Source organism: Labeo rohita, chromosome 17, assembly GCF_022985175.1.
Source record: "Labeo rohita strain BAU-BD-2019 chromosome 17, IGBB_LRoh.1.0, whole genome shotgun sequence".
Classification (NCBI taxonomy): domain Eukaryota; kingdom Metazoa; phylum Chordata; class Actinopteri; order Cypriniformes; family Cyprinidae; genus Labeo; species Labeo rohita.
The window spans coordinates 21,130,184-21,154,861 of NC_066885.1; the positions used below are offsets into that span (position 1 = coordinate 21,130,184).

The following is a 24,678-nucleotide window of genomic DNA, read 5'->3' on the forward strand; positions in this document are numbered from 1 at the left end:
ACAGCTGAGAACAATAGTGATCTTGACATTGCTAGTGCCCTGCTCTAGCAGTTAAACTACAGGAACTAAAAACCTAATTAAAAGATAAATATAATAAGAATGCAGAACTTAAACACAGAACATGATTTGAGGATTAAGCGTTTACAAATCTTGATGAAAGAACAGATTTGCTTTGTATTGAATCAAAACACTAAGCTTTGATTTAAAAGCTCTTGGTCTTATAGATGCTGGACATGTTTAGGAATCAAAAAGAAAAACACAAAAATATCTTGAACTGAAGGATCAGTGGAAGTCAAATACTGTTTTGAGCCTCAGTATGGAGACTTCTAAATGTGTCGATCTGGCCTTCCAGCAGATTAACTGATCAAGCGACTTAGATTTAGAATTAGAATTTTAAAGCAGCATTTGACAGCATTATTCTGACTGCTTATAGCTTATTGAAATAAACTGAGAACTGAGAGCCTCAGCACATTTCCACAAGTCACAGATTTATATATGACTGGGTGAGTCTCAATCCATTTCCTCAGTCTTATTCAGGATCTGTAACGTAGGGTTCCATTAGCGGTTCTCGTGTGTACATTCTTACAGCGATGAGGAACGAACACCATAATAAATCACTGTGAGTGAGTTTCCCACAGTATTCAACGCTGCTGCAACAACGCATTTGAATCTGCAGCATGAACACATAGTGCGACCCATGTAGGCCTACACTGTAAAAAATACGGTAAATTAAATTTTGGAGCACATTTTATGAGAAAATACTATTGCTAAATGAGACTGAAATAATTTTGTAAACCATTGCAATCAAGTAATATGCATTTAGCATAGTTAGCTAGCAAACTGTTGCAACTAACGGTAATGATAGTGTAACTCACGACTGAGCAGGTGAACCACTGATACTAATAAGTACAACTAGGGTTGGGTATCATTTGGGTTTTTTACAATACTAGTACCAAATCGATACTTTAAAAATGATACCAGTGCTTAAATGGTGCCTGAACCAATACTTTAAGAACGAAAAGGAAGGTTAGCTTTAAGCATTGTAACTGATGCACATTTTTTGTAGCTAGCTAACAGTAGGCACTGGGTTTCAGTACCTGACCCTAAGCACAACCAGTGTAGTTTAGTGGATCAAGGTCCTTTATAGTGGCCAGATTTGTGTTGACAATGATTCATAATATACTGACATAATAGGGAACTAGAATGAGACACAGCATATGCTTTCTGCAAGTCATTTTTGCCTGAATACCTATATTTGAGGGCCTGTTGTCCCTCAAAGTCCAGTAGATTTACAAGTTGAGACTAGCTTTCAGCAGACTGTCCTTACATATTATTGCAGGCATTAATCAAGTGGCTGAATTATCATCGTAATCAAACACCTTGGAGTCAAAGCAGAGATATGCTTTGATACGAGGCGACAGCCTATCAGGGAGTCTCACCAGCAGAACTGTCTCTTTGTACCTCCCCTGCTGTTATAGCTGGCTGCTGATGTGTTTATTTGTGTGCGATGGTGCTTAGAGATGTTTCCCTACCCAGCTGCAATGCCCCCATGGCATCATCCCATTCCCTCTGCATGTGAATCAGTGTATTCACCCATCACAATAAGCTCTGGAACAACAACAGCACTGCACAGACCGCATACTGTTCTCGACTCAACAGCACTGGGGAGAAGCCAGAGACATGCTTGATATCACATTACAAACACCATGTTGGTTTATGCTTTAATCCAATGTGAAGCCCAAAGCAGCTTTGCTGGTCCAAAATAATTCAGATGAGAGAAACGAAAACATGATATAAATGATGTAAATCTGATTCTTTGCCCATCAATTGTTTTGAAAGGAGTAAATATAAGTTTACAATTGGTTTTACTTTAGGATGCAGATGTTACATTAATATTGATGGCACATGGCACATGTCTGGTATAGTTTAACTGATCTGGAAAGCATCTGCTGTGTACAAACATCTGACAGACGTCTGTAAGACGTCAGTTTTACATACATTCTACATCATAAACATTTTAAAGACATATAATAGACGTCTATTTGACATCTGATAGGAAACGTCCTATAGACATATTGCAGATGAGAAAACACTCTAAAAAATACGTCTTGCAGATGTAAATGCAGACATCAAATAGATGTCTCTGTGATGTACATGTGCTATCAGGGTTAGTTTTACATTGTATCTATAGTTTTAGTGTTTGGTTTCTAAATATATTTTGAATTTTGATGATTTCTCACTATCAGTACCCTGATAGCACACATACATCACAGAGACGTCTATTTGATGTCTGCATTTACATCTGGAAGACGTATTTTTTTAGAGTGTTTGCTCATCTGAAATATGTCTATGGGTCGTTTCCTATCATATGTCAAATAGACGTCTATTAGATGTCTTTAAGATATTTATGATTTAGAATGTATGTAAAACTGAAATCTTACAGACATCTGTCAGATGTTCGTACACAGCAGATGCCTTCCAGATGAAGTGATCTTTAACAGACATCTGCTGTGTACAAACATCTGACAGACGTCTGTAAAATGTCAGTTTTACATACATTATAAATCATAAACATCTTAAAGACATCTAATAGACGTCTATTTGACATCTGATAGGAAACATTCTATAAACGTATTGCAGATGAGCAAACACTCTAAAAACTACATCTTCCAGATGTTAATGCAGACGTCAAATAGACATTTCCACACCCCTAAACATGATGTAGCACAAAACGAAATGTGATTGGTTGCTTAAACTGTCAGTCATATGGCCTCTTGTGGCAGGCCTTGGCCATTTAAAGCAGCCAAGGTTCCCAGACCTTCTGCTGTCAGTCTGAAGGTCTGTCTACGTGAGACTAGTGTTTTCATTACTTTGTGGAGTTTGTCCATCATTTTTAAAGGGATAGTTCACCCAAAAAAATTCTGTTATTAATTATTCACCCTCATGTCGTTCAAACCTGTAAGACCTTTGTTCATCTTCTGAATACAAATTACGATATTTTTGATGAAATTCAAAAGCTTTCCGACCCTGCATAGACAGCAACGCAACTGACAAGTTCAAAAATAACAACTTTATTCAACAATTTCTTCTCTTCTGTATTATTCTTCACCGCACAATCAGGAGCATACCACAACGCATGTCCCGAATCAGAATAGATTTGTCACAACCCCTCTACTGAAAGTCATTGCTATACATATATTACATGTTAGGGACAAAGATAAATGGTAGTGAGTGGGGAAACTATTAAAATTCCATGAAAGAAAATACTACTTACTGATTAAAATCCTAAATTCAACACTGAAGAATGAAAACAGTTATTAAATTTCTAAATCTGCAACACACAAACTCATTGCAGATGGTCCGCAATGATTTGGCAGTCTCACGTAGCAAGCGATTTCCCCCACAGATGCACCCTCTTGAGCCTTTCTCTATTTTCCATATGAATCCTCAGGTCAGGGCAAGAGCCGTGACTGTTCAGCCCCTTCTGATGATAGCAATCAGTCAATGTGGAGAGGCACATCCAATATTGCCCAGCTACTCTTCAGAGACAGATCAGCTGTTAGTACAATTCCCCTCGCTGGTTCAACACAGATAAAGCAGAACCAACAGAAAACAAAGGCAATGAATGCATAATTTTCTTTTTCACAGAAAATGTTTTACGGTTCCTTTCCTTTTTCATCCACTGGGTGTTTCGGTTGTTGAGCTAAAGCGCAAGAGAGTAGGATAATGAGTTTTGCTTCAGAAGATAGATGGGGAAATTCAGTTGGTTTGCATACATGTTTGTTTAAAGTGGGTGACCTATGTCCTCAATCACCACACGTTCCAATCTTGCAGCGTAATACAGAATCATCTTGTTTTTAGGGGAACATAATCACGTAAATCCACATGGGATGTAGTTTTTCCCATGTTGCTGTATTTATTAAACTGAATTCAGTTTTGCTGTTAGATTTTCTTCTGCTGAAACTTGTAGGGACAGGATGGGTTTTTGAATTTTTACAAGTAATTCACAATTATTACTTTTGGAGTAACTTTTCAAACACTGACTGAAAATGACAGCTAAACTTGTTATAGATGTGTATAAAATGTGTATAGGCAATGCTGTCAACCATGACAGAGGCTCAAACAAGAATGTCCATTGTTTTGCTAGTAAATATTTAAATAATGTAAGCTGATATGGCAGCTGGAGGGTTAACAGAGCTTATTCACATCATGAATAAACAGCATGCCACAGTGTGAATAAGAAAAGCTTTGTAAGAACGCGGTAATTGTTTGGAACAACTATTCATGAAGTAACTATGATAATAAGCTGTGAGCAGCTAAGCTAAATAAATACTTGAAAACTCTCTCAGAGTGGCGTGGTAACTAGATAATAGTGCCAGCTCATGAAAATTTTAAGTGAAGGTGAGCAGAAGGGAGTAGGCTGGGCTGACAAGCGGCGTTCAGTGTTGTGACGTAATTCGGCTGCTATGAACGCGTCCGCGCTTGTATATTATGGCACCTGTGTGGCGCACTTTAGGCAAACTTGTGACCGGTGTAATATGTTTAATTAATAACTATGAATGATATATTATTGTTTTCCACAGCTTGAAATGTAAGAGACATGCGCTCAAACTTGCGACTCAGAGGCTGGAGGTGCTCTTATCAGTCGACTCCAAACATTAATGAGGTAAGAGAGACTTCTAAGAAGCGAATTACAGATAAAATCCATTATGTATAAATTAGATATGTAGTATACATTTAGATAAGGTATCGAGCTCTTTTGGGTTTTAAAATGAAACCTAATTTAAGATTTCAAAAGTCACACAGGGCAAGCAATTCACTTGTAAACATTGAGTGAAATGACAGACACAAAAATCGCAAATTCGTAGCCTGATACACTTGTAAATACCTTTTGCATTAATCAAGAGACTTTGTGTCCCCTTATTTGATTCTGTTAATGACTTATGTCATTTTTTTTTTTTTAAATATCATGTTTGTCTGTTTTTAAGGTCATATTTAAACTTTTTCGATTTAAACGAACTAATTTCTAAAAAACATATGTGACCATGGACCACAAAACCAGTCATAAGGGACAATTTTTTAAAATCTAAAAGCTGAATAAATAAGCTTTCCATTGATGTATGGTTTGTTAAGACAGGACAATATTTGGCTGAGACACAACTGTTTGAAAATCTGGAATCTGAGGGTGCTAAAAAAATAAATAAAAACAAAATAAAATAGAATAAAATAATAATAATAATAATAATAATAATAATAATAATAATGTTTTTCCAAAAAATCCAAATATTAAGAAAATTGCAATGCATATTACTTATCAAATATTAAGTTTTGTTATATTTACAGTAGGAAATTTACAAAATATTTTCATGGAACATAATCTTTACTTAATATCCTAATGATTTTTGGCATAAAGGAAAAATCGATAATTTTGACCCGTACAATGTATTGTTGGCTATTGCTACAAATATACCCATGCTACTTAAGACTGGTTTTGTGGTCCAGAGTCACATAATTGTTTTTGTAAGACACTTTATTTGGGAAGATACTACCCTTGTTTGTTTGTTACCTCAAAGTGCTTTATTTAAGTACTTAATCTGTACAGCATCATCTCACTGTGTCCTTAATTTCTAGTGCATAGAATATTGACTTAATGTTCAGTCTGTTGTTGATAATTGCTCATTATTTCAACCTGGAGGTCAACATTCAGTATTCATACTAAACAATAGTCTTGTGGTATGTGATCACTCTTCAGTTTTGGTAATAAATTTGGAGGTTGGCTGTTGTAATTAAAAACAACAGTTTCAGTCACCCTATTTGGCCTTTCCCGATTCCGTAAATCAGCAGCGATCCATTGCAAATAAAATTAAAATGCCAGCTGTCTAAATTAATAGTAATGTTTCAAACACAGTTGTTTGTTTTTGTAGGCATTCTGTTGTTATCTAGCAGAGGCATGTGTTTGTTAACCATCTTCCTCACAGTTTGTTTTCACACATTTCTGATACCTTCACCTGAGATTTTTATGACAGAATACTTTCCTGGATTGTCTGCAGTTTGCCAAAGCAAACATGCAAAGGTTTAATTATCATCTAGTTGTTGTAAATATACAGTACAGAAATCTGTGCAGTGTTCCTAGTTGCTACTGATATTTCACTTCCCCATGATTTCATCATAATACAGCAAGACTGTCTAACATGTCGTGTCTGTCTTTTTGCCTCTGGGTGAAACTCATATTTATAGTGGGGGTAATAAAAGATCACAAATATCACAGATGCATTCAAAACACTTTTAGAGTTTGTAGCCTGAAGAAAAAAATATCTGATGTTACACTGTATGGGAGGATGTTACTGCTCCAATTTATATTAATATTCCAGGTTAAATACAAGTTAAACACCATTGACCACATCTTTGATATATGGAAGCCTGTTTCTGCCACAGAATAAAAAAATAAAAAAGGTAATTGCGACTTTTTATCTCACAATTCTGATTTTTTTCTCACAATTTCGAGTTTACATCTTGCGAGTCTGACTTTTTTCCTCAGAATTATGAGATGCAAATTCACAATTGCGCGTTATAAAGTCCAGTTATGAGGAGAAAAAAAGACTGATTGTTCAGAGAATTGCGAGTTTATATCTCACAATTCTGACTTAATAACTCGCAATTGCCAATTTATATCACACAATTCTGACTTCATTTCTCAGAATTGCGACTTTGTATCTCAGAATTCTGACTTTATAACTCGCAATTGCGAGTTTATATCGTGCAAATTGTTTATATCTCACAATTCTGAGAAAAAAAGTATGAATTGCAAGTTTGTATCACCCAGTTCTGAGAAAAAAAGTCAGAATTGTGAGATAAGTCGCAATAACCTTTTTTTATTTTTTATTCAGTGGCGGAAACAGGCTTCCATACTGACATGCTTTTGATTACTATAGAAAATAATTTTTCTATTTCCCACAGTTTGTGCAGTGATTTGATCTTTTGGTACATTTGGTACAGAAAGTAAATTTTCTATGTTGCATATACTTTGTCATACAGTTAAAAATCTAATCTGCTAGATATTAGACATGTTTAAAGCTTGCTTGCAAATGCATACTAGTTAATGGGTTTTAGTCAGTTTAGATTGTATATTGGTATGAGTTAATCATTAATGAAACCATCTTAAATCATCCAGTACATTCATTGAAAAGTCATGTGAACTCAGTCTTGATAGATCTAATATGTATTTAACCCTGAATATTCCTATAACATTTTGTAAAAGCTAAAGCTTCATACTAAAGGTCATATACTTCACAGGTAGTGGATAATGAGTATTGCTGGCACCAAAATCCTGTGACACCATGGAGAAGTCTGAGAACTAGATTGGAGGACCCTGTGAGAGGAAGGCGAACACCCCCATTTTTATCTGGCTTTACATCGTTTGACGAACCATGGAGATCAGAACACACATCTAGTCCTTTTTTATTCCTGGGTCGGACACGCAGTGTCCCCGAAGCTCTACATTGCTACAACAGACCCACTTTACGGTCAAGCTTCTCGTCGATCACCATCACCGCCCGGAGTTTGTCTCCTAAAAGGGATTACTCAAACTCAACCTATCGTCCTCTGAACATGCCTGACAGACCGCCCTCGCTCCTGGCCCGCAGTGAAAATAAAACCCTACAAAGCATTGCTGGCACTCCAGTGCCTTCTAGACACAAGACAGTTGTGGTGACGGTGACCGAGAACAGAGAACGACATTGTGCCAGCGAGACCCCCAGCAGTCCCCAAGCTCCACCAGTCTATGAGCACAGCTACACTGAGGAAGAGGATCAAACAGACTCTTTGAAACGTCCTATCTTCCGCTCTTGTGCCCATCTGGAGCTCCCACCGTCCAAGCTGTCCAGATCTACTCTGTACTTGGACAAATCCCTCACAATCCCTCTTGGACAGACTTTGTATAGATCCACTCTGTCCCTTTCCCTTGGAAAACCATCTTTCACTCAGACTCCTGAGAAACCTCAAACGATGATTCAAACTAAAAGGTCCTACAGTGACTGGGACATGGCGAACGTTGGTGTTGATGGAACAGAAAGGCTGTCCCAGCAGCTGAAGAATGGTTCAACCGTCAATGGCAGTGGCTTTAAAAATAATACTGGCTCCGGCTCCGACACGCAGTGTTCCACTTTAACATCATTGCCATTCAGAACAAGGTGCCACTCATCTTCTGCTGCCTTCAGACTGAATGGAAAGGCTAATGATGTCTTAGGGCCTCCGCAGAGCAATCTAAGAGCCAGACAGGCATTCAGCGGGCCATCAGGTACCTATATCACCTCCTTGCTCCTCAGCAGCCATGCAAATATCCATCCTCTCTCTCTTTCCCTTGCTCTCATTTATTCTGTAGCATTGCTGCGGCATTCCTTTCCGACACACCGTGTGATATCTTAGCCAGTGCGGTTTCATTTCAACATCTCTTACTCTGGTTGCACACCTTCTGATTGGTGGCTTATGCATTGTTAATGAGACAGCCTTCCCTCAAGCTCCTTAGGGAATGGGAATGCATTGTCAGAAAAACTATAAATGGCTTTGTGCAAACAAAAGAATGCACCTAGAAAGTTTCACTCCAGAAGAACATTGCATTGGCGTGCCAGCTCAAGCGGGTCAATCAGATGTCAGATAAAATAGCCTGCGGGTGCAAATTGGCAGAATACGTATAATCTGGCATAATTTGATTCATAGTGCATGAGTGGGTATCCAGAGATGGAATGAAATCTGTTAAATCTGTAAGTTTGCTGCGAGGCAGGATTTTGGATTTTAACAGAGAGAGTCTTGATAATGAGATGCTTTTCGAGTAAAATCCGCTAAGTAGCAGATTGTAGCGTTATCAGCATTTAATGCTGGTATTTTACAGTTATTTACCTTGCAGGACAACTAGTAGATGCACAGCCAGGACACTGCTTTTTTATATAAAGGAGGAGAAAGCAAGTAAGGGGGAGCTATTGAAAAGAAAATAGGGTGAGTTTCAATCTTCTTATGTGAGATGATGCATCATTGACTCCACATTACCTCGCATCTAAAGTCTATTGGTTTCTCTGGCCCCTATTCTGGCTCTGTACGGCTAAACACATTTCCTCATGATGAGTCGAAGGATAACATCCTCCCTGCGGCACACTGATCTTTTGCATGTGGTCTGTGAGGCGTTTGACGGCACGACTGCATGACTGGGCTCTGATGAACTAACACAAGGTACCACTGCAGGGAGGGCACACAAGGGCACTTAGCCACAAGTCTTAGTTTATTTATGTGCCAATCCTTCACTGTCCTTTTGCAACCCTCCGCATCTGTCTTTTAAATCAGCCTGTCTCTTTCTCACTGATCCTGACATGCTTTAGTGAATAGCATTTTAACTTTTATTTCAGAGCCAATTTCGAATAAAATGGTGGACTCCCCTGTGATAATCAAGAGCTTGAAATGTGCTCTGTGAAATGCCATGAAAATGCAACATCTTACTCTGCCTTTAGAGGATCAAGTGACAAGAGTTTCCAAAAGAACTTGTATGACATTCATGCAATGATATTTTTCATCAGTATAACATATCAGTAAACTATTGTTAAAAAAATGTCTGAATGTCAGTAAATACAGTCCAGATTTTGTGGGCAAAAAAGGTCCATTGTCAAATGTCTATTGTCAGTAGAGTAGAAATATGAAGAGCGGCTCACACAGAAGTCAGCTTTTTGTCAAATCTGTGTCAGCAACCTTTTGCAAAATCTGCAAAAATCTTTCAGTTGCTCATGAAATACCAGAATGGGGAATTCCAACTAAAATGACTGGATCTCACCTGCAAAAATATGCAGAATGTGACACCACCTTTACTTTACATGACACAGATTTATTGTCTTTACATGTGTGTTGAGGGTGATTGTAGGGCTCAGAGATGTACCGATGTAGACACGATTAACTGGTAGAAATTTGTCAACCGGTAGAGATTTTTGACTGTCGTTTCTTTTGCCATTACATGCTTGAGGGACGTTACTGTGCTACATAGTCATGGAAACTTACAGTGTCTTTGCATGCATTTTTAAGCATTGCAGTTTAAAAACAAGTTATATTAAACTGTTTAAATGCAGTCAACAGTGAAAGAGAGCCTATTTCCCACTGATATAGAGAAACGCGCGCACATGAAGATGATACTCAAGCGTATTGAACTTTCTGGCACTTTATAGGCCTTGAACGGTTAAATACACTCACTTGTAAGTGCCAAAATGCCTGTCTTTGCAAGTATCCTCATAAACACAGTCATTTAGACACAGTCCTAGACTGGTTGGCTGGTTTTAGCTGGCTTAATTTGGAAGTAGCTGGTTTTAGCTGGTCTCCCAGCCTGGCCAGGCTGGATTTAGCTGGTTGCTCCATCTGGTCTCCCAGCCTGACCAGTTAAGACCAGCCTGGCCAGCCAAGAAAGTGGCCAAAACCCCTCTAAAACCAGCCTGCTGACCAGCTATAACCAGCTAAGACCAGCCTGGGTGACCAGCTAAAACCAGCCAACCAGCCTAGGCTGGTTTTGGCTGGGTTTTTCAGCAGGGAAGTAAAAGCAAACAGCTGAGAAAGAAAACGTGTAATAATATATTGGATCCGGGCAGGTCTTAAAGTGACAGCAGTCTGATATTCCTGCTGTCTGTCATTCATGTTAATCAAACAACAAAAGAGAGAAAATCTCTCACTGCTCCTGATTGAATTACTTATGTAACTTTAATAAGAAGAAATGTATATTTAATTAAAAAACGAATATTTCCGGTCCTTGATTCTGATTGGTTGAGCTGCGTTTCTCCCCTTTTGTTTCTGTTATTGCCCAGCAACCTCTTTGTTGTTGCAACCACAACTGTTTCTGAGGAGCAACATTCTTTGGTGGAAGATTAAAGCAATAAGCCCTCTACTTCATGTTGTGCCTTACAATGCCCCTTAGCTGTTATAAATTCACTGCATACCACAGCTTTTTTTCGCATTGTGCCTAACAATGCCCCTTAGCTGTTATAAATTCACTGTAAACTACGGCTTCATGGGGCTTATTGCTTTTATAAAACTGTTATTCCATATACGTAGTAAGGATTCACAAAATAAAAAGAGTTCAGCTTAAAAAAATCTAGAAAAAACAATTCTGACCTTTGTCACAAAAGACTTTCTTCGTTGCCTTTTTCCCTATCACATTTTAGAAATCATAAGAAATTATATATCAGTTCAAAACTTAAAATCTCAAAGTTCATCCTTTGAAAAGCATTTTAAAATCAGACATTGCATTACCACGGAAAATGTACATTAAAATCATATTAAAAAATGTTTTCATACATGAATTATAAAAACTTAAGTCTGGATAGTGCATTTTTATGTCTGTGTTCCAAAAATGGGAGTAACAGTTAAAAGGCTAAAATTATAACATTTTACATTACATTTGCACAATTCTGACTTTTTTTTCTTCGCAAATTCAACTTTATATCAAGTAGTACAGACTTTGTAACTCGATTTCAACTCAGTAGCAAGTTTGTCAATTCTGAGAAAAAAAAGAAGTGTGGAACCTACACTCATTATTCTGAACCGAGGGGAAAGGAAAGAATGACAAGTATTTTTCTTGTCAGAATTGTGAGATATAATTTAGGAATTGCAAGAATAAAGTCAGAATTTTAAAATATAAACTCAAATTTATTCTTTTATTCCATGGCTTCCATAGACCGCTACTTGAAAACTGTAATTTTCTTTAGGCTCCGCCCACAAAACGCGTCATCACTGTTTGCAAACACTAAATTGGTCTATATTAATTGTAAATACTAAAATGGTTCACAAACTCTATATTGAACCCTTGTTCACCTGCATATCTTACATTACTTCCATGTACCAGTACTTCTGTGTATTGCAGTGTATTAGTACTTATCTAGGTAAAAGTGTATTATAGCGAGTGCTTGTCAGGTTGTGCTAAGGCACTAAGCTAACATCATTATTTATCTGTACAGGAGTCCCTCAGGTGCATGTAAGGGCCCCTCATGAGGTCAAGACAGTTTTCCACACTGCTGAGAATGTCAGGAGACTTACTGAGTGCCCAGTCTCTCCTCATCTGACTAATTGCACCTGTGGGTCCAAGACTGACCAGCAGGACACAGGATACCAGTCGCTTAGCTTGAGGGTATGGTTTTACTGAAGGAATCTGGCTACCATCAGGTTTTCCTTAGGGTTTGTTCAGACAGGCAGAAAACAACAGATTTATTGGGGCGTATCTGACTCAAATCCTTTTTTTTTTTTTTTTTTTTTTTGGTAATATGAACTGCTACTTACAAACCATTAAAAACACTTTCAGAATTAGTAACTGAATTACTTGCAAAATTTTGATACTGAAAGCTGATAATTATCTTCACATTATGGCTGATAGAAAAATTCTATACTGTTTTGTATCAGTTTTTTTTTTTTTTTTTTGGAATAAAATTCTACAAATTAAACATTTTAAATGCTAAAACTGGATTGGATATCCATTTTGAGATTTGCCATAAGTTAACTTTGTCAGATATATTGTACATGCCTATTGAAAATCAAAAGTTTACTTCCTTCCTGAACACCCATATGTGACAAATTATAAATATACACTCCAGCATTACACTGTGGCACAAACCTTGTGTTCTTATCCAAATGTGTGTAGGAGGCTCTTGAGCTATTTCGTCCAGATTTCATCTCTCGCTCTCTGAATCGGGTGCGACGATTGGAACTCAGGGCCAGGGAGAGGCGGAGCTTCCAAACAGCTGAATTCATCATGGGCGTGGAGACGGCGAACCGTAGGCGGAACTGCACCAAACCACACCCACTTAGCGGTAAGATACTCCATTTTCATTAGCATCCCGTGCACAGTTGAAGGAGCTGTAGTGCAGATCTAGTGCTGCAGCAATGCAGTCTAAGCATTACTGCTGTAAACATTCAATCAGCTATCAACAATAGCAATGAACAATGAACAGTGCAGCAAATGCCTGCGAATTGTGGGTCATCATCTTAAGATTTTTAGGGCAAGCACACTGCAGCACGACACATTATTGATGCCATCACAGGAAGACGACATACTTCAGTGCTGCAGTGAAACATCTAGTGCATTAGAAGTTTGGTAATATCAAAGCAAACTTGAGGTGGGACAGACTTATTAAAAGCAAATAGATACAATGGAGACCTCTGCATGTTTCACTGCGGCCCTGTTGAGAATGAACAATGAATCTTAAAAAGTACATGACACATCCTGTTGCTCCTGCAGCTAACTGATGCCCCCTATTGGCTTCAATTTGATTCTGTAAAAATGTTCTTATAAGTTACTGTATGTGTAACTGTAATATTTTCTTAGTAAAAGGTCATTGATTTGTAAGGCTAACTAGGCCAATAAGTTCACAGACTAACCATGACTTCCTTTAACAAACTGAAACTGTAAAATCAAATGCAACATTTAAATATTAAGCTTTGTAACGACCTTTCTATTTCACTTTTATCCTTTATTCTGCTAAATGTGTTTTGTAGATAACCTTTTCAAACCCAGAGACAGAGCCATCTCAGGCAAGGAGATGCAATGGAGATCCAGGCGGTGAGTTTTTCGCATACACACTCTTATAACATGCAGCTTATCAGTGCAAGAAAACCATATGACCCTTTTCTGATAAGGACAGTGTTTGCTTATCTCTTTGCTTGAATAAAAGCCACCCGATCAGATGAAATACAGTGGATAAAGGCAGATATTGACATATATCAAGATATTTCCTTGTGTGTTTCTGTTTGGATGAAAAGTAGATGAATCACTTCCTTCTCCCACCTCCATTTTACTTTTTTCATGTCATTATGCATTCATCATCCTCAGTCTGTGCTTGTAGGATTTACAACAAACTCCCAGAGGTGACCAAAAAGAAGGAGGAGGAGAGGAAAAGGCTGGTGTTGGAAACCAACAGACTGAGGGCAGAGGTGTTCAAAAAGGTTAAGCTTTAAATCTCACACAAAACTGCTTTGAATTTTAAGGCTGGTAGATTTTTTGAGTTCCACTAAATTTAGTATATGTGACCCTGGACCACAAAACCAGTCTTAAGTCACACAGGGGTATTTGTAGCAATAGCCAACAATACATTGTATGGGTCAAAATTATTAATTTTTATGCCAAAAATCATTAGGATATTAAATAAATATCATGTTCCATGAAGATATTTTGTAAATGTAATTTTTGATTAGTAATATGCATTGCTAAGAACTTCATTTGGACTACTTTAAAGGCGATTTTATCAATATTTAGATTTTTTTGCACCTTCAGATTACAGATTTTCAAATAGTTGTATCTCGGCCAAATATTGTCCTGTCCTAACAAACCATACATCAATGGAAAGCTTATTTATTCAGCTGTATACATCTTAATTTCAAAACATTGACCCTGGTTTTGTGGTTCAGGGTCAAATACATGGTTGATTATTACACAAGCAAGAGGTACAAGATTTTTTGCTAACACTTAAAATTAGTTACAGAAACTACATTAGTTTACATGAACTAACAATAAACAATACTTTTACAGAATTTACTAATAAATCAAAAAGTTAAAAAAGGAAAAATGTTAAGATTAATGTACTGTGTGCGTGAACAAGCAACAAATAATTACATTTTTATTTATTAACTTATTTTATTTTAAAATATTCTAAAATCTGATTATGTGTCCCTGCGGCACAGTGTTTATTTTTGTACATTTAAACACCTATTAAATCCATTACTGCCATGTTGCAGGCAGGTTGTAGTCCCGAGGCACTATAATGTTTTGCATTTTGTTTCATAAAAGTGAATTAGTGGTATACTGATGTGTGCAGAGAACGCTCCAGGTCACATATTGTGTTTTCATCAAATAACTGTGAGATTTGAAATCATAAGGCAGTTTAATATAATCCAAATTTGGCCTGTACGTGTTACAGGGAGCACAGGAGCAGAGGTTGCAGCTGTAAACCCTTTCGTCCTGTAAGCTTGATTAAACCCGGTAAAGAGCACAGCTGTTGATTGTAGAAGCCACTGAGAGTAAGGCTGTGAAAAACTCGAATGAACCTTGAAAAGCAGCCAGTAAAAAGCTAAATGAAACTTTACACAGACATGCTTCTTAACTGAATATAGAGCAGAACAGTAAAATATGATAGTGTCTGCATTTTCAAGACCCAGATATGTAGTTACCTTAGTAGAATGTAATTAAAATGAGAATTCAATTAAAGCGTGTCTGGTTTAATAGCGGAAATTAAATTAGATTCAGAGTTTTAACCAAGACTTTGAGAGATGTTCAGTTTGTAGTTATAAAACTGAAAAAAAAAATTAGCTTTTGTTAGCAGTGGGTTCCCTCTGGGATGCCTAATGAGTATATTCAAGAAAATAATATTTCTTGAATTATGAGTAAATTAAAATGTAATTTAAAAAAGTTTTTTTTTTGGCTTTTATAAATTCTGAAAAGTTGGAGAGTACACAAGAAGCAAAGTGGCAGTGAGAGAGAGGGGACTGGCTATAAATAAAATAAGATCTTAACTTTGAGTCTTTTGTGTGCTTTCCATCTATTATCTAGGACAGTGGTTCTCAATCTTTTTGACTCAGTCCCTCTGTTGTTTTTTAAAGGAAAAAAATGTCACTCTGCATTTTTATTTTATGTGGTTTTTGCATTTTAATGTAGAGTTATATTTTAATATGTAAATAATTTATTAGCTTAACCCTTTAACTGTCACCCCCATTTTTGAACATAGATGTGAAAGTGGACTATCCAAATTTAAATGGATGAATTCATGAATGAATACATTTTGTAATATGATTTTGAAGTACCGTTTTCATGGTAATGCAATGTCTGATTTAAAAATGGCTTTTACAGAGTGAATTTTAAGGTTTTAAGCTTTCAGTTGATATATAATTTATGATAATTTCTAAAACATGATAGGGAAAAAGGCAACGAAAAAGACTTTTTGTAACAAAGGTCAGAACTCATGTTATGATGTAGATTTTTGAGGTGCACTCTTGTCATAAATTAATCTATTACTGTTCCTACATGATTTGTAGCAAATAACAGTGAAATATCTATTTAGGAGTCTTAGACCTTTCCAACGATATATAGTTCATCATGATTAGATAAGGATTTATTTGTAATATAGCAAAGTCAACTGAGGGGATGGGTGACAGTTAAAAAATTAACTACTTCAAGGGATAGTTCACCCGAGCATGAAAATTCCATCATTAATTACACACCCTGATGTTGTTCCAAACTCATAAGACTTCATTCATCTTCAGACCACAAATTAGGATATTTTTGATGAAATCTGAGCGTTTTCTGATCTAGAATAGATAGCAGCACAACTGACATGTTCAAGGCCCAGAAAGCTAGTAAGGACATCATTATAATAGTTCATGTGACAACAGTGGTTCAACCATAAATTTATATATTCGAACCAGAATATACAGACGATGAACTAAGAGAGATGGAGATTCTACGTCAAATGATTTGCAGATCTTCATCACTGACAAACATCTAATCTTGTAAAATATGTGGTAAGTAGGCCTACTGCCGCTCTGGGTGATCACGAGTGAAAGTAAAACACAAACGCGCATTTAAAAGCATTTTCAATGCCCTGTATATTAATAACGGCTTCCTGATGCCTGCAATTTATATAAAATTTAATTACCCAGCTATATAATTGCGAGAGAAGGCATTGAAATACATTTCCATCTCGCATCTCGTATTTAGGGGTTTTGTGTCATTTCACGTCATTTCACTTAATTTTCTTTCTAAACACTGATTTATTGAGTCAGGGCTACCCATAGTATAGATGGTCTGTTTTTGTATTAATATACTGGTGCTTCTGATGTCCAGTGTGCACAAAAACTTTATGAAAAATTGTGTATCCTGATTAAAAATCGGAAAAGTCATTAATCGATTTTTAATCGAATTGTGACCCCTGGAATCGTGAACCGAATCATGAGGTACAGAAAGATTCCCACCCCTAATTTTAACAGTGTCCTTACTACCTTTCTGGGCCTTGAACATGTTAGTTGTGTTGCTCTTTATGCAGGGTCAGAAAGCTCCCAGATTTCATTAGAAATATCAGTTTCATTAGAAATTGACAGATAATGTACCCCTTTGTCATCCAAGATGTTCATGTCTTTTTTTCTTCAGCCGTAAAGAAATTATGTTTTTTGAGGGAAACATTTCAGGATTTTCATCTCCATATAATGGACTGATATGGTACCCCGGTTTTGAACTTCCAAAATGCAGTTTAAATGTGGCTTCAAAAGAAAAAAATGCGGTTGTAAACGATCCCAACTGAGGAAAAAGGGTCTTATCTAGTGAAACAATCGGGTATTTTTATAAAAAATAATACAATTTATATACTTTTTTTCCGGTTCAAGACAGTTAGGGTATGTCGAAAAACTCCCATCTCAGTCAGAGCAAGGCAAGACGAGCATTTGACATTAAAAAGTATATAAATTGTATTATTTTTATGAAAATAACCGATTCGCTATATATGACCCTTTCGCTATATATGATCTATCCTTTCAGTCACATACTTGAAAACCACTTTTTCAAAAATCCCATTGGAAGTTCATAAAGAAACGCACAGCAAATTAGCCTTTCAGACTAGCTTACAAATTGACGTCATGAGCGGGCAGCTCTGTTGCTTTGTGCTGATGCTGCATCAGTGAACACTCTGAAGTGATCCTCCAGACTGACCTTTAATGACCCCCGCAAGGACAAACACACCTGAGGCTTTTGTCTCCTAATGCGTTCTGTCACAACTGTCAGCCCAAGTGTACCAGCGGAGATGAAACTTGTGCTGCTCTGTGAAAACCTTCCCTCCGGTTAGAAACAGCAGGTGCTGTGTGGTGCCAGACTGTCTGATCTCACCTTGCTGAACTTTTACCTCCGTGGTGTCAAGCGATATATAGAGACTCATGAGGGGCATTCATGCAGAGAGTCAACAGTGCTTCACAGCAGCTTGGAAATTATAATATATAACATGATCGTTATATTGTTGGGCCATTGTGAAAACCCACTTAAAGGGAGAGTTTACCTAAAAATAAATCTCTGTCATTATTTATTCACCCTAATGTAAGAGGAAGCAATATGAAGACCGTGCTAGTTGGTTCACAGACTCAATTCTTGGTGTGACACCTCAGAAGAAGAAAAGATTACCAGTGAGTAATGACATAAGTCATCACCCAGAGCTCTCGTAGGATTTCAGAAGACTTAAATATTGTACTCAAGTCATACAGACCACTTTTGTGATCATTTTAGTGGCACTCTTGTATCCTTTCTGAAGCTTTAAAAAGCTTTGGTCCCCATTCATTTTAACAGACTTACTAGTACATTCTCCAGAATGTTCCAAGAAAAAAGTTCTCCAGGTTTGGAACAGCATGAGGGTGAATAAATAAGGACAGAAGCTTCTTCCCCCGCCCCCCATAGATCATATCAATTGTACTTACCTTATCTTCCAGCAGAGGTCAGTATAGTTCTTCAAATGAGTCCTGCCTATCAAACGTTTTGATATCCAGATTAATTCGACTCAAAGCTGATTTATTCATGCATTCCTTTTGTTCTTTTCGGTGACAGACACGGCCCTGATACTTAGGGGACGCTTGTGACACAAAGGAGGCTTGTGTCAACAATAATTTCCCTGTTTTTGATGTTTAGAGTGTTGAATTCCACAACAGGACAGCTTTCACTGGTAGTTTGGATCTCTTTGCTGACAGGCTGATCCCTGGATGCCTAAAACGAGTGCTTTTGTAAAGGAGAAATCTCTTGTCGGGGTGTGTTGTTTTAATGGGTGTCAGGTCCTGTGAGGCTGATACTTTGTCATGAAGTGTCTGCCTCACTTTCTCCCATGAAGCCCTTCTGTCTCTCAGGCGTGCACCTCCTCTGTGACAGTGATGAATTCTTGATAAGTCATGAAGATAGAGAGAAGCAGGTGAGGGGGAGAGATACAATGAAAGAGAGAGAAAGATGCCAAAAGAGTTCACATACACATTGTTTTGTAACTCATAGTGTGCATAACTTTCTATGTGTCATGTAATTCTCACAATAAGTCAATTTACCTGCACCTTAAAAAGTTTCATTTCAATTGGGAAAAGCATTCATTTTAAAGCTATAGTTCACAAAAAAAGTAAATTATCCCTAATCCTCAAGCCATCCTAGGTGTATAAGACTTTCTTCTTTTAGATGAACACAGTCAGTTATATTTAAACATCCTGGCTTTTTCAAGCTTTATAATGGCAGTGAATGGGTGTTTAGATTTTAAAGTCCAATAAAGTGCATCCATCCATAATAAAAAGTACTCAACATGGCTCCGGGGGTTAAGAAAGGCCTTCTGAAGCGAAGCAATGCATCTGTATAAGAAAAATATTCATATTTACAACTTTATAAACTGTAATCTCTAGCTTTCACTTACTGTCATGCCCACATTCATGAGACAGTGGCGTCCAGTGGATGAGAATATGCTCTTGGCTAATATTGAAATCCTGTGGCATTTTTATTTATTTTTTATTTATTATTCCTCGTTTTGTACTTCTAATTTGTGACCAGTGTTTTGTTTTGCTCTCTCCTTTGCGTTTCCGAGTTTGTCACTTCTCAGCAGAGCTTGCGCTTACATCTTACGTCATACGTCATAGTTAGCGGAAGATTACAGTTTATAAAGTTCTAAATATAGATATTTTTCATATACAAACACACTGATTCTTTTCAGAAGGCATTTATTAACCCCTAAAGCCTTGTGGAGCTCTTTTTATGATGGATGAATGCACTTTATTTTGCTTCGAAATCTCAGCACCCATTCAATGGCATTATAAAGCTTGGAAGAGCCAGGAGATTTTTCAATGTAACTCTGATTGTATTAGTCTGAAAGAAGAAAGTCATATACACCTAGGATGGCTTGAGGGTGAAAAAATCATGTGGTAATTTTCTATTTTTGGGTGAACTATCCCTTTAAAGTCTCATTTACATGCTATAGTTTGACTGAAACCACACTAGTCGCTTTTTTGCTTCTTCGCAGCATGTACGGTATAAATGTTAAACCAGCTACAATTAGGCTCAAACGATTTATGTTTAATTCCTCTTCAGACTTTTGATTGTGTTTAATACTTTCATTCAGCATCTTATTAAAGTGATAGTAAAGATTTTACAGTGCAGTGTTACAAAAACACTGTTTTTTTTAACTTTCTGTTCATCCTGAATAAAAATATGTCATGCTTTCTAACACAAATATTAAGCAGCACAACTGTTTTTAACATTGATAAGAAAAATAAATGGATCTAACCAAATCAGCATATTAGAATAGTGTCAGAAAGAGCATGTGACAATGAAACCTGGAGCAATGGCTGCTGCAAATTCAGCTTTGCTATCACAGGAATAAATTACGTTTTTATTCAAATAGAAAACAGTTATGCAGCCTTGGACAAAGACTGTAGTTTGACTATACAAATACCCTCTGTACTTCAATTATACAGTAACTGTGCATTTAATGTCCTGTTCTTACTGAATTTCGTGCTCAATTAGTCTCAGCAAGTTTGTTTTAGAGTTTTACTCTTGCTACCACTAAACTCCAAAGAGCACAGTAGATTCAAAATGCTTGATATTTAGCTAATTTCAAACATAATTTTCTTAATCACAGTATTAAACCAATGATTTCACTATTTGTGAATGATCTAAATACTTGAATATTTGATTTGCTTCAGGTTTTAGGTTAATTAGTTCATCAGATGTTTAAACTGTTTAACTTTTTCTCTTTGGAAAAGAGCAGCATGAACATTTTCCTAAACATCTCATTTTGCGTTCCACAGAAGTCATACTGACGTACATATTTTAATGACAATAAACAAAGTTCTATCAAAGTTGAGATTTTTGGTTAAACTGTTTCTTTAGAAGTTGGTAAAAATCAACAGTTTGTCACAAAAGTTGAGCTTCTCGAACAAAACATATTCAACTTTTTCTAATCTAAACTGGAATGTGCAGGTTATTCAGTGGAAGCTGACGGAGCGCAGCATCAAAGATAGCCAAGGACAAGGAAACCAGGCAGAAAATAAAATGAATACCTCCGAGGAGGGAAAAGCCATGATAGCATGATGTGGTTGGAGCACAGATAGCAGGTTATCATTGCTCCCGGGGGAGATGGCCACCCAGGGGGACAGGCGGGGAGAATTCTGGGTAATCTGTAGATTACACACAACTCACTTCCCCCTCATTTCTTCACCACTTGACCTGAGCGTGCAGGTGCTTTGACGAACAGGCTGCTTGCCTGGTTGTAGTCGAGTTAAAAGTTTCCTCTCCTTTTTTCCACAGAAACTTTTGGATCAGATTCTTCAAAGACACGGTGACTGAGGGAAGTGCCTGTTCACAAGATTCATATCCCCCGCGTTCTCCTTGCCTGAGGCAAAGAACTGAAGACGAGCAAGACCTTTGCAGCTTCCTCCTGAGAGCAGAGCTTGGCTTTCTGATGCATTGTTCCAAATATAAAACACCTTTTACTGGACCTGGGGTGAATCCACACGACATATGGATGCACGTCCATGCCCTGTTGAGTCTGTGCTGTGTGATAGGTATTTTTAAAAAGAACTTGTTTGAAATTACAGTATAAGACTCTAGATCTGGTTGGAGTCTGTTTTTTGGTGAGAATGTACTGTCATTAAAATGTAAAATCGCCATATACCTTATTCAAAATGATAAAAAATATTGGAAATAGATCGAGAGGAACCCAGCTAATGGCAAAACCCATTACGAAGATTTATTATGTACAGCTTGTTCTACTGTTGAAATAATAGTAATTTTGGTTCTAAAGGTCATCAACAATGGTCTCATAATAGTATTCTTTGGAAACAAAAAAAAAAAGAAAAGAAAATGCAGTATTGCCATCTTTGAACCTGCTTTTATTCAGATTCATTATGCAATGTTCTTCACATTAAAATTTGGACATTATGTTCACTTTCTGTAATAGCCAATTTCAGAAAGTGACGCTGCTCTGTAATGTTAAAATGCCGTGGGATGCATGATAAAAACAGAGGGGCATGTATCCCACTGACTCCTTTGCCCTGGAAGTGTCAGGGTTTCTGGTGCGGAAAGTGAAATTTGGGGTAATGGAATTCAAGAGAGAACAGCATAACGGGAGATTAGTCTGGAAAGTCGGTGATCAGGTGTTAGATGACAGATTGGATGACATGATGGTAAAGCAGAGACAAGTAACTTGAGGGGGGAAAAATCAGCTGTATTCAGCAATCAGAATTCAGAGCTGGTTGTGGCGCTTTGAAAGTCTCATGAAAGGAAGAGCAAGCAAATATGCTGATTTGAAAATGCAAAAATGTTAACAAGTCCTTGAGTCTCTGAGGTCAGTACGGTACCTGCTGGAAACCTTGAGAGAGTTATTATAGAGTGCCTTGCATACCGAAAAGGAAAGGAAAAATGACCCCATTAAGAAAATGAATAATTTCCTTGCAAATAAACTTACAAAATTCGTGGAGCCATAAAACAGCGTTATGTAGGCAAAAAATAACTTGACATTAATCATATAATATTTTAAATGTAGTATGAAATTTAATTTAAAATGCACAATTTTTATCCTAGATTGTAATCACAGTAGCATTCAAATGACACTGAAGTCATTCATGTCATATCAAGCAGAAGCCATTCACAGGATTGAGTGAATGAGAATAACACTGTGACAGTGAAATAAATAAATACATTTATTTGTTTTGAAGGCTACACATCAATCATTGTCCAGAAACACACAATGAAGAAATAATATCATAAAATTGATCTGGAATGCATGTTAAAAGGCTTTTTAAAGAAAGTTTATATATAAACTTATATATATTAAAATTGAACCTATTTACTTTGTTTTCTTAATAGACATCCTACATCTAATTGTATATAAAAATAATAATAATGGATCCACTTTATTAATAATGGTGTTTTAACTACTGTGTTCTGTGTTGTAATCCATTACTGATTCCAAATAACATGGCTAAAATTGTAGTTAGTAAAGTAATCCATTACATTACACAGTTTGGGTAATATAATCAGATTACTTTTAGATTACTTTTGAATTAACCTCTTTATTACATTGATTTGAATAGTATAATCTTGACATAAAAATACAAAGAGTAAGAAAATATCCATTTGTTGTTATTAACAACATGAAGTGCATGAAACATTACATTATGTCAAGGTTTCTCAAACTGGGTTTGTGATGGAACTGCAGGGGGGTTATGAGTTTAATGAAATGTTAATAATTAAAAATCACAAAAATGTTAAATTAAAATAAATTGTTTTAAAAACAATCAAAATAAAAAAAAAAAATCCCCAAAAATTGTAATTTTTTATTTGTTTACTTCCATGTCATGTGACCATAACCAACATCAGAGAATGAATGAACATGCAAATATGATAATTATTAAAATATTTATTTTAAAATCTCAGGGGTACTTCAAGTAAATATAGGTGAAAGAGGATCAGATGAGAAAAAGATTTGTAAATTTGTGACAAAAGCCTTCCAAGACATAGAAATACATTGTTAAATAACCTACTGAGTCATAATTAAAATTAAAATCAGTGTGTTTATCAGTAGTGCAATTTTGAAACATTTTTAGAACTGAAATGATTTTTGTACATCAGAGATTTGTGAACATCCACAAAACTTAAAGACTTTCTGAATGTATATAAACAGTCAGCTATTTAAGAAAGCAAAAAGATGACAAAGAGGAATTAGGGAAAAATCAATCAATTATGAATGATTTATTGCTGTTGTGTCAAATGTATTTCTGGAAGCTGATCACGTAATCTAGATTACATGTAATCAGTTACTACCTGTTACGAGGTTGCTGCGTGCTGGATGGAACGAGACGAGAGACGAGATAACAAGCAACAATATATTTAATATAAACTTCTGGTAGCATAAGCTGGAACAGGCAGGAACACAGAGCGATAATCCACACACGTAGAACAAACAAACATTAAAGACCGACAAGGGGCTAAAGACAAAGACAGACTTATAAAGGGTAACTAATAATGACAGACAGGTGAACCAAATAATGCTAACAAGGACAAAACCAAATCAGACAGATCAACGGGGGGAGACAATGGGAGAAACCAATAAAACAAACAGACAGAACTGTAACATTACGCCCCCCTCCGAATAGGCGCGTCCTCGCGCCGTAGAAAACAAAACAAAACAAAACAGACTAGGAGGCGAAAAAACAGAAAAACCAGAGTCCATGGGGGAGGAGGCTTCAGTGGAGGACGGAACCCCGGAAGGGGGACAAAAACCAGAGTCAACAGAGTCCAAGGGGGCGACGAAGGTGGGAGGAGCCAGGGAGGAAACAGGAGGGACCCGGAGCAGTAGAAGCAGAGGGAGACCCAGACCGCAGCCATGATGACCCACGGTGGAGCCGATGGAGGGAGGAGCCATGGTGGAGGAAGGGCTGACGACTCCAGGGGGCCGACCGACAGAGGCGGAGCAGCTGGCGGAGGAGCCCGAGGCGGAGACGGAGAGCCGAAGATCCAGGGCGACACCGAGGTTCCGGAGGGCCAAGGCGGAACCAGAGGCTCTGGCAACCGAGGCGTAGGCGGAGATCCAGAGGTCCGCGGCGGAGCCGGAGCGACAGAGGATGAAGGCTGTGCCAGAGGGAGGGAGGAGGTCCACAGAGCCGGTGGGACGGAGTGACGAG

The 24,678-nt window shown here is 37.2% G+C and overlaps 1 protein-coding gene across 1 annotated transcript; it reads left to right on the top strand.

Annotated features, from left to right (window-relative positions):
- Positions 1-4,323: 4,323 nt before the first annotated feature.
- On the top strand, positions 4,324-23,479 carry LOC127179252 (uncharacterized). Its single transcript, XM_051132557.1, has 8 exons — positions 4,324-4,401; positions 4,584-4,666; positions 7,294-8,296; positions 11,976-12,145; positions 12,653-12,821; positions 13,507-13,570; positions 13,854-13,953; positions 21,302-23,479. The coding sequence occupies exons 2-8, from the start codon at positions 4,601-4,603 to the stop codon at positions 21,338-21,340; spliced, it is 1,611 nt and encodes a 536-aa protein (XP_050988514.1). The 5' UTR covers positions 4,324-4,401; positions 4,584-4,600; the 3' UTR covers positions 21,341-23,479.
- The last annotated feature ends 1,199 nt before the right edge of the window (positions 23,480-24,678 follow it).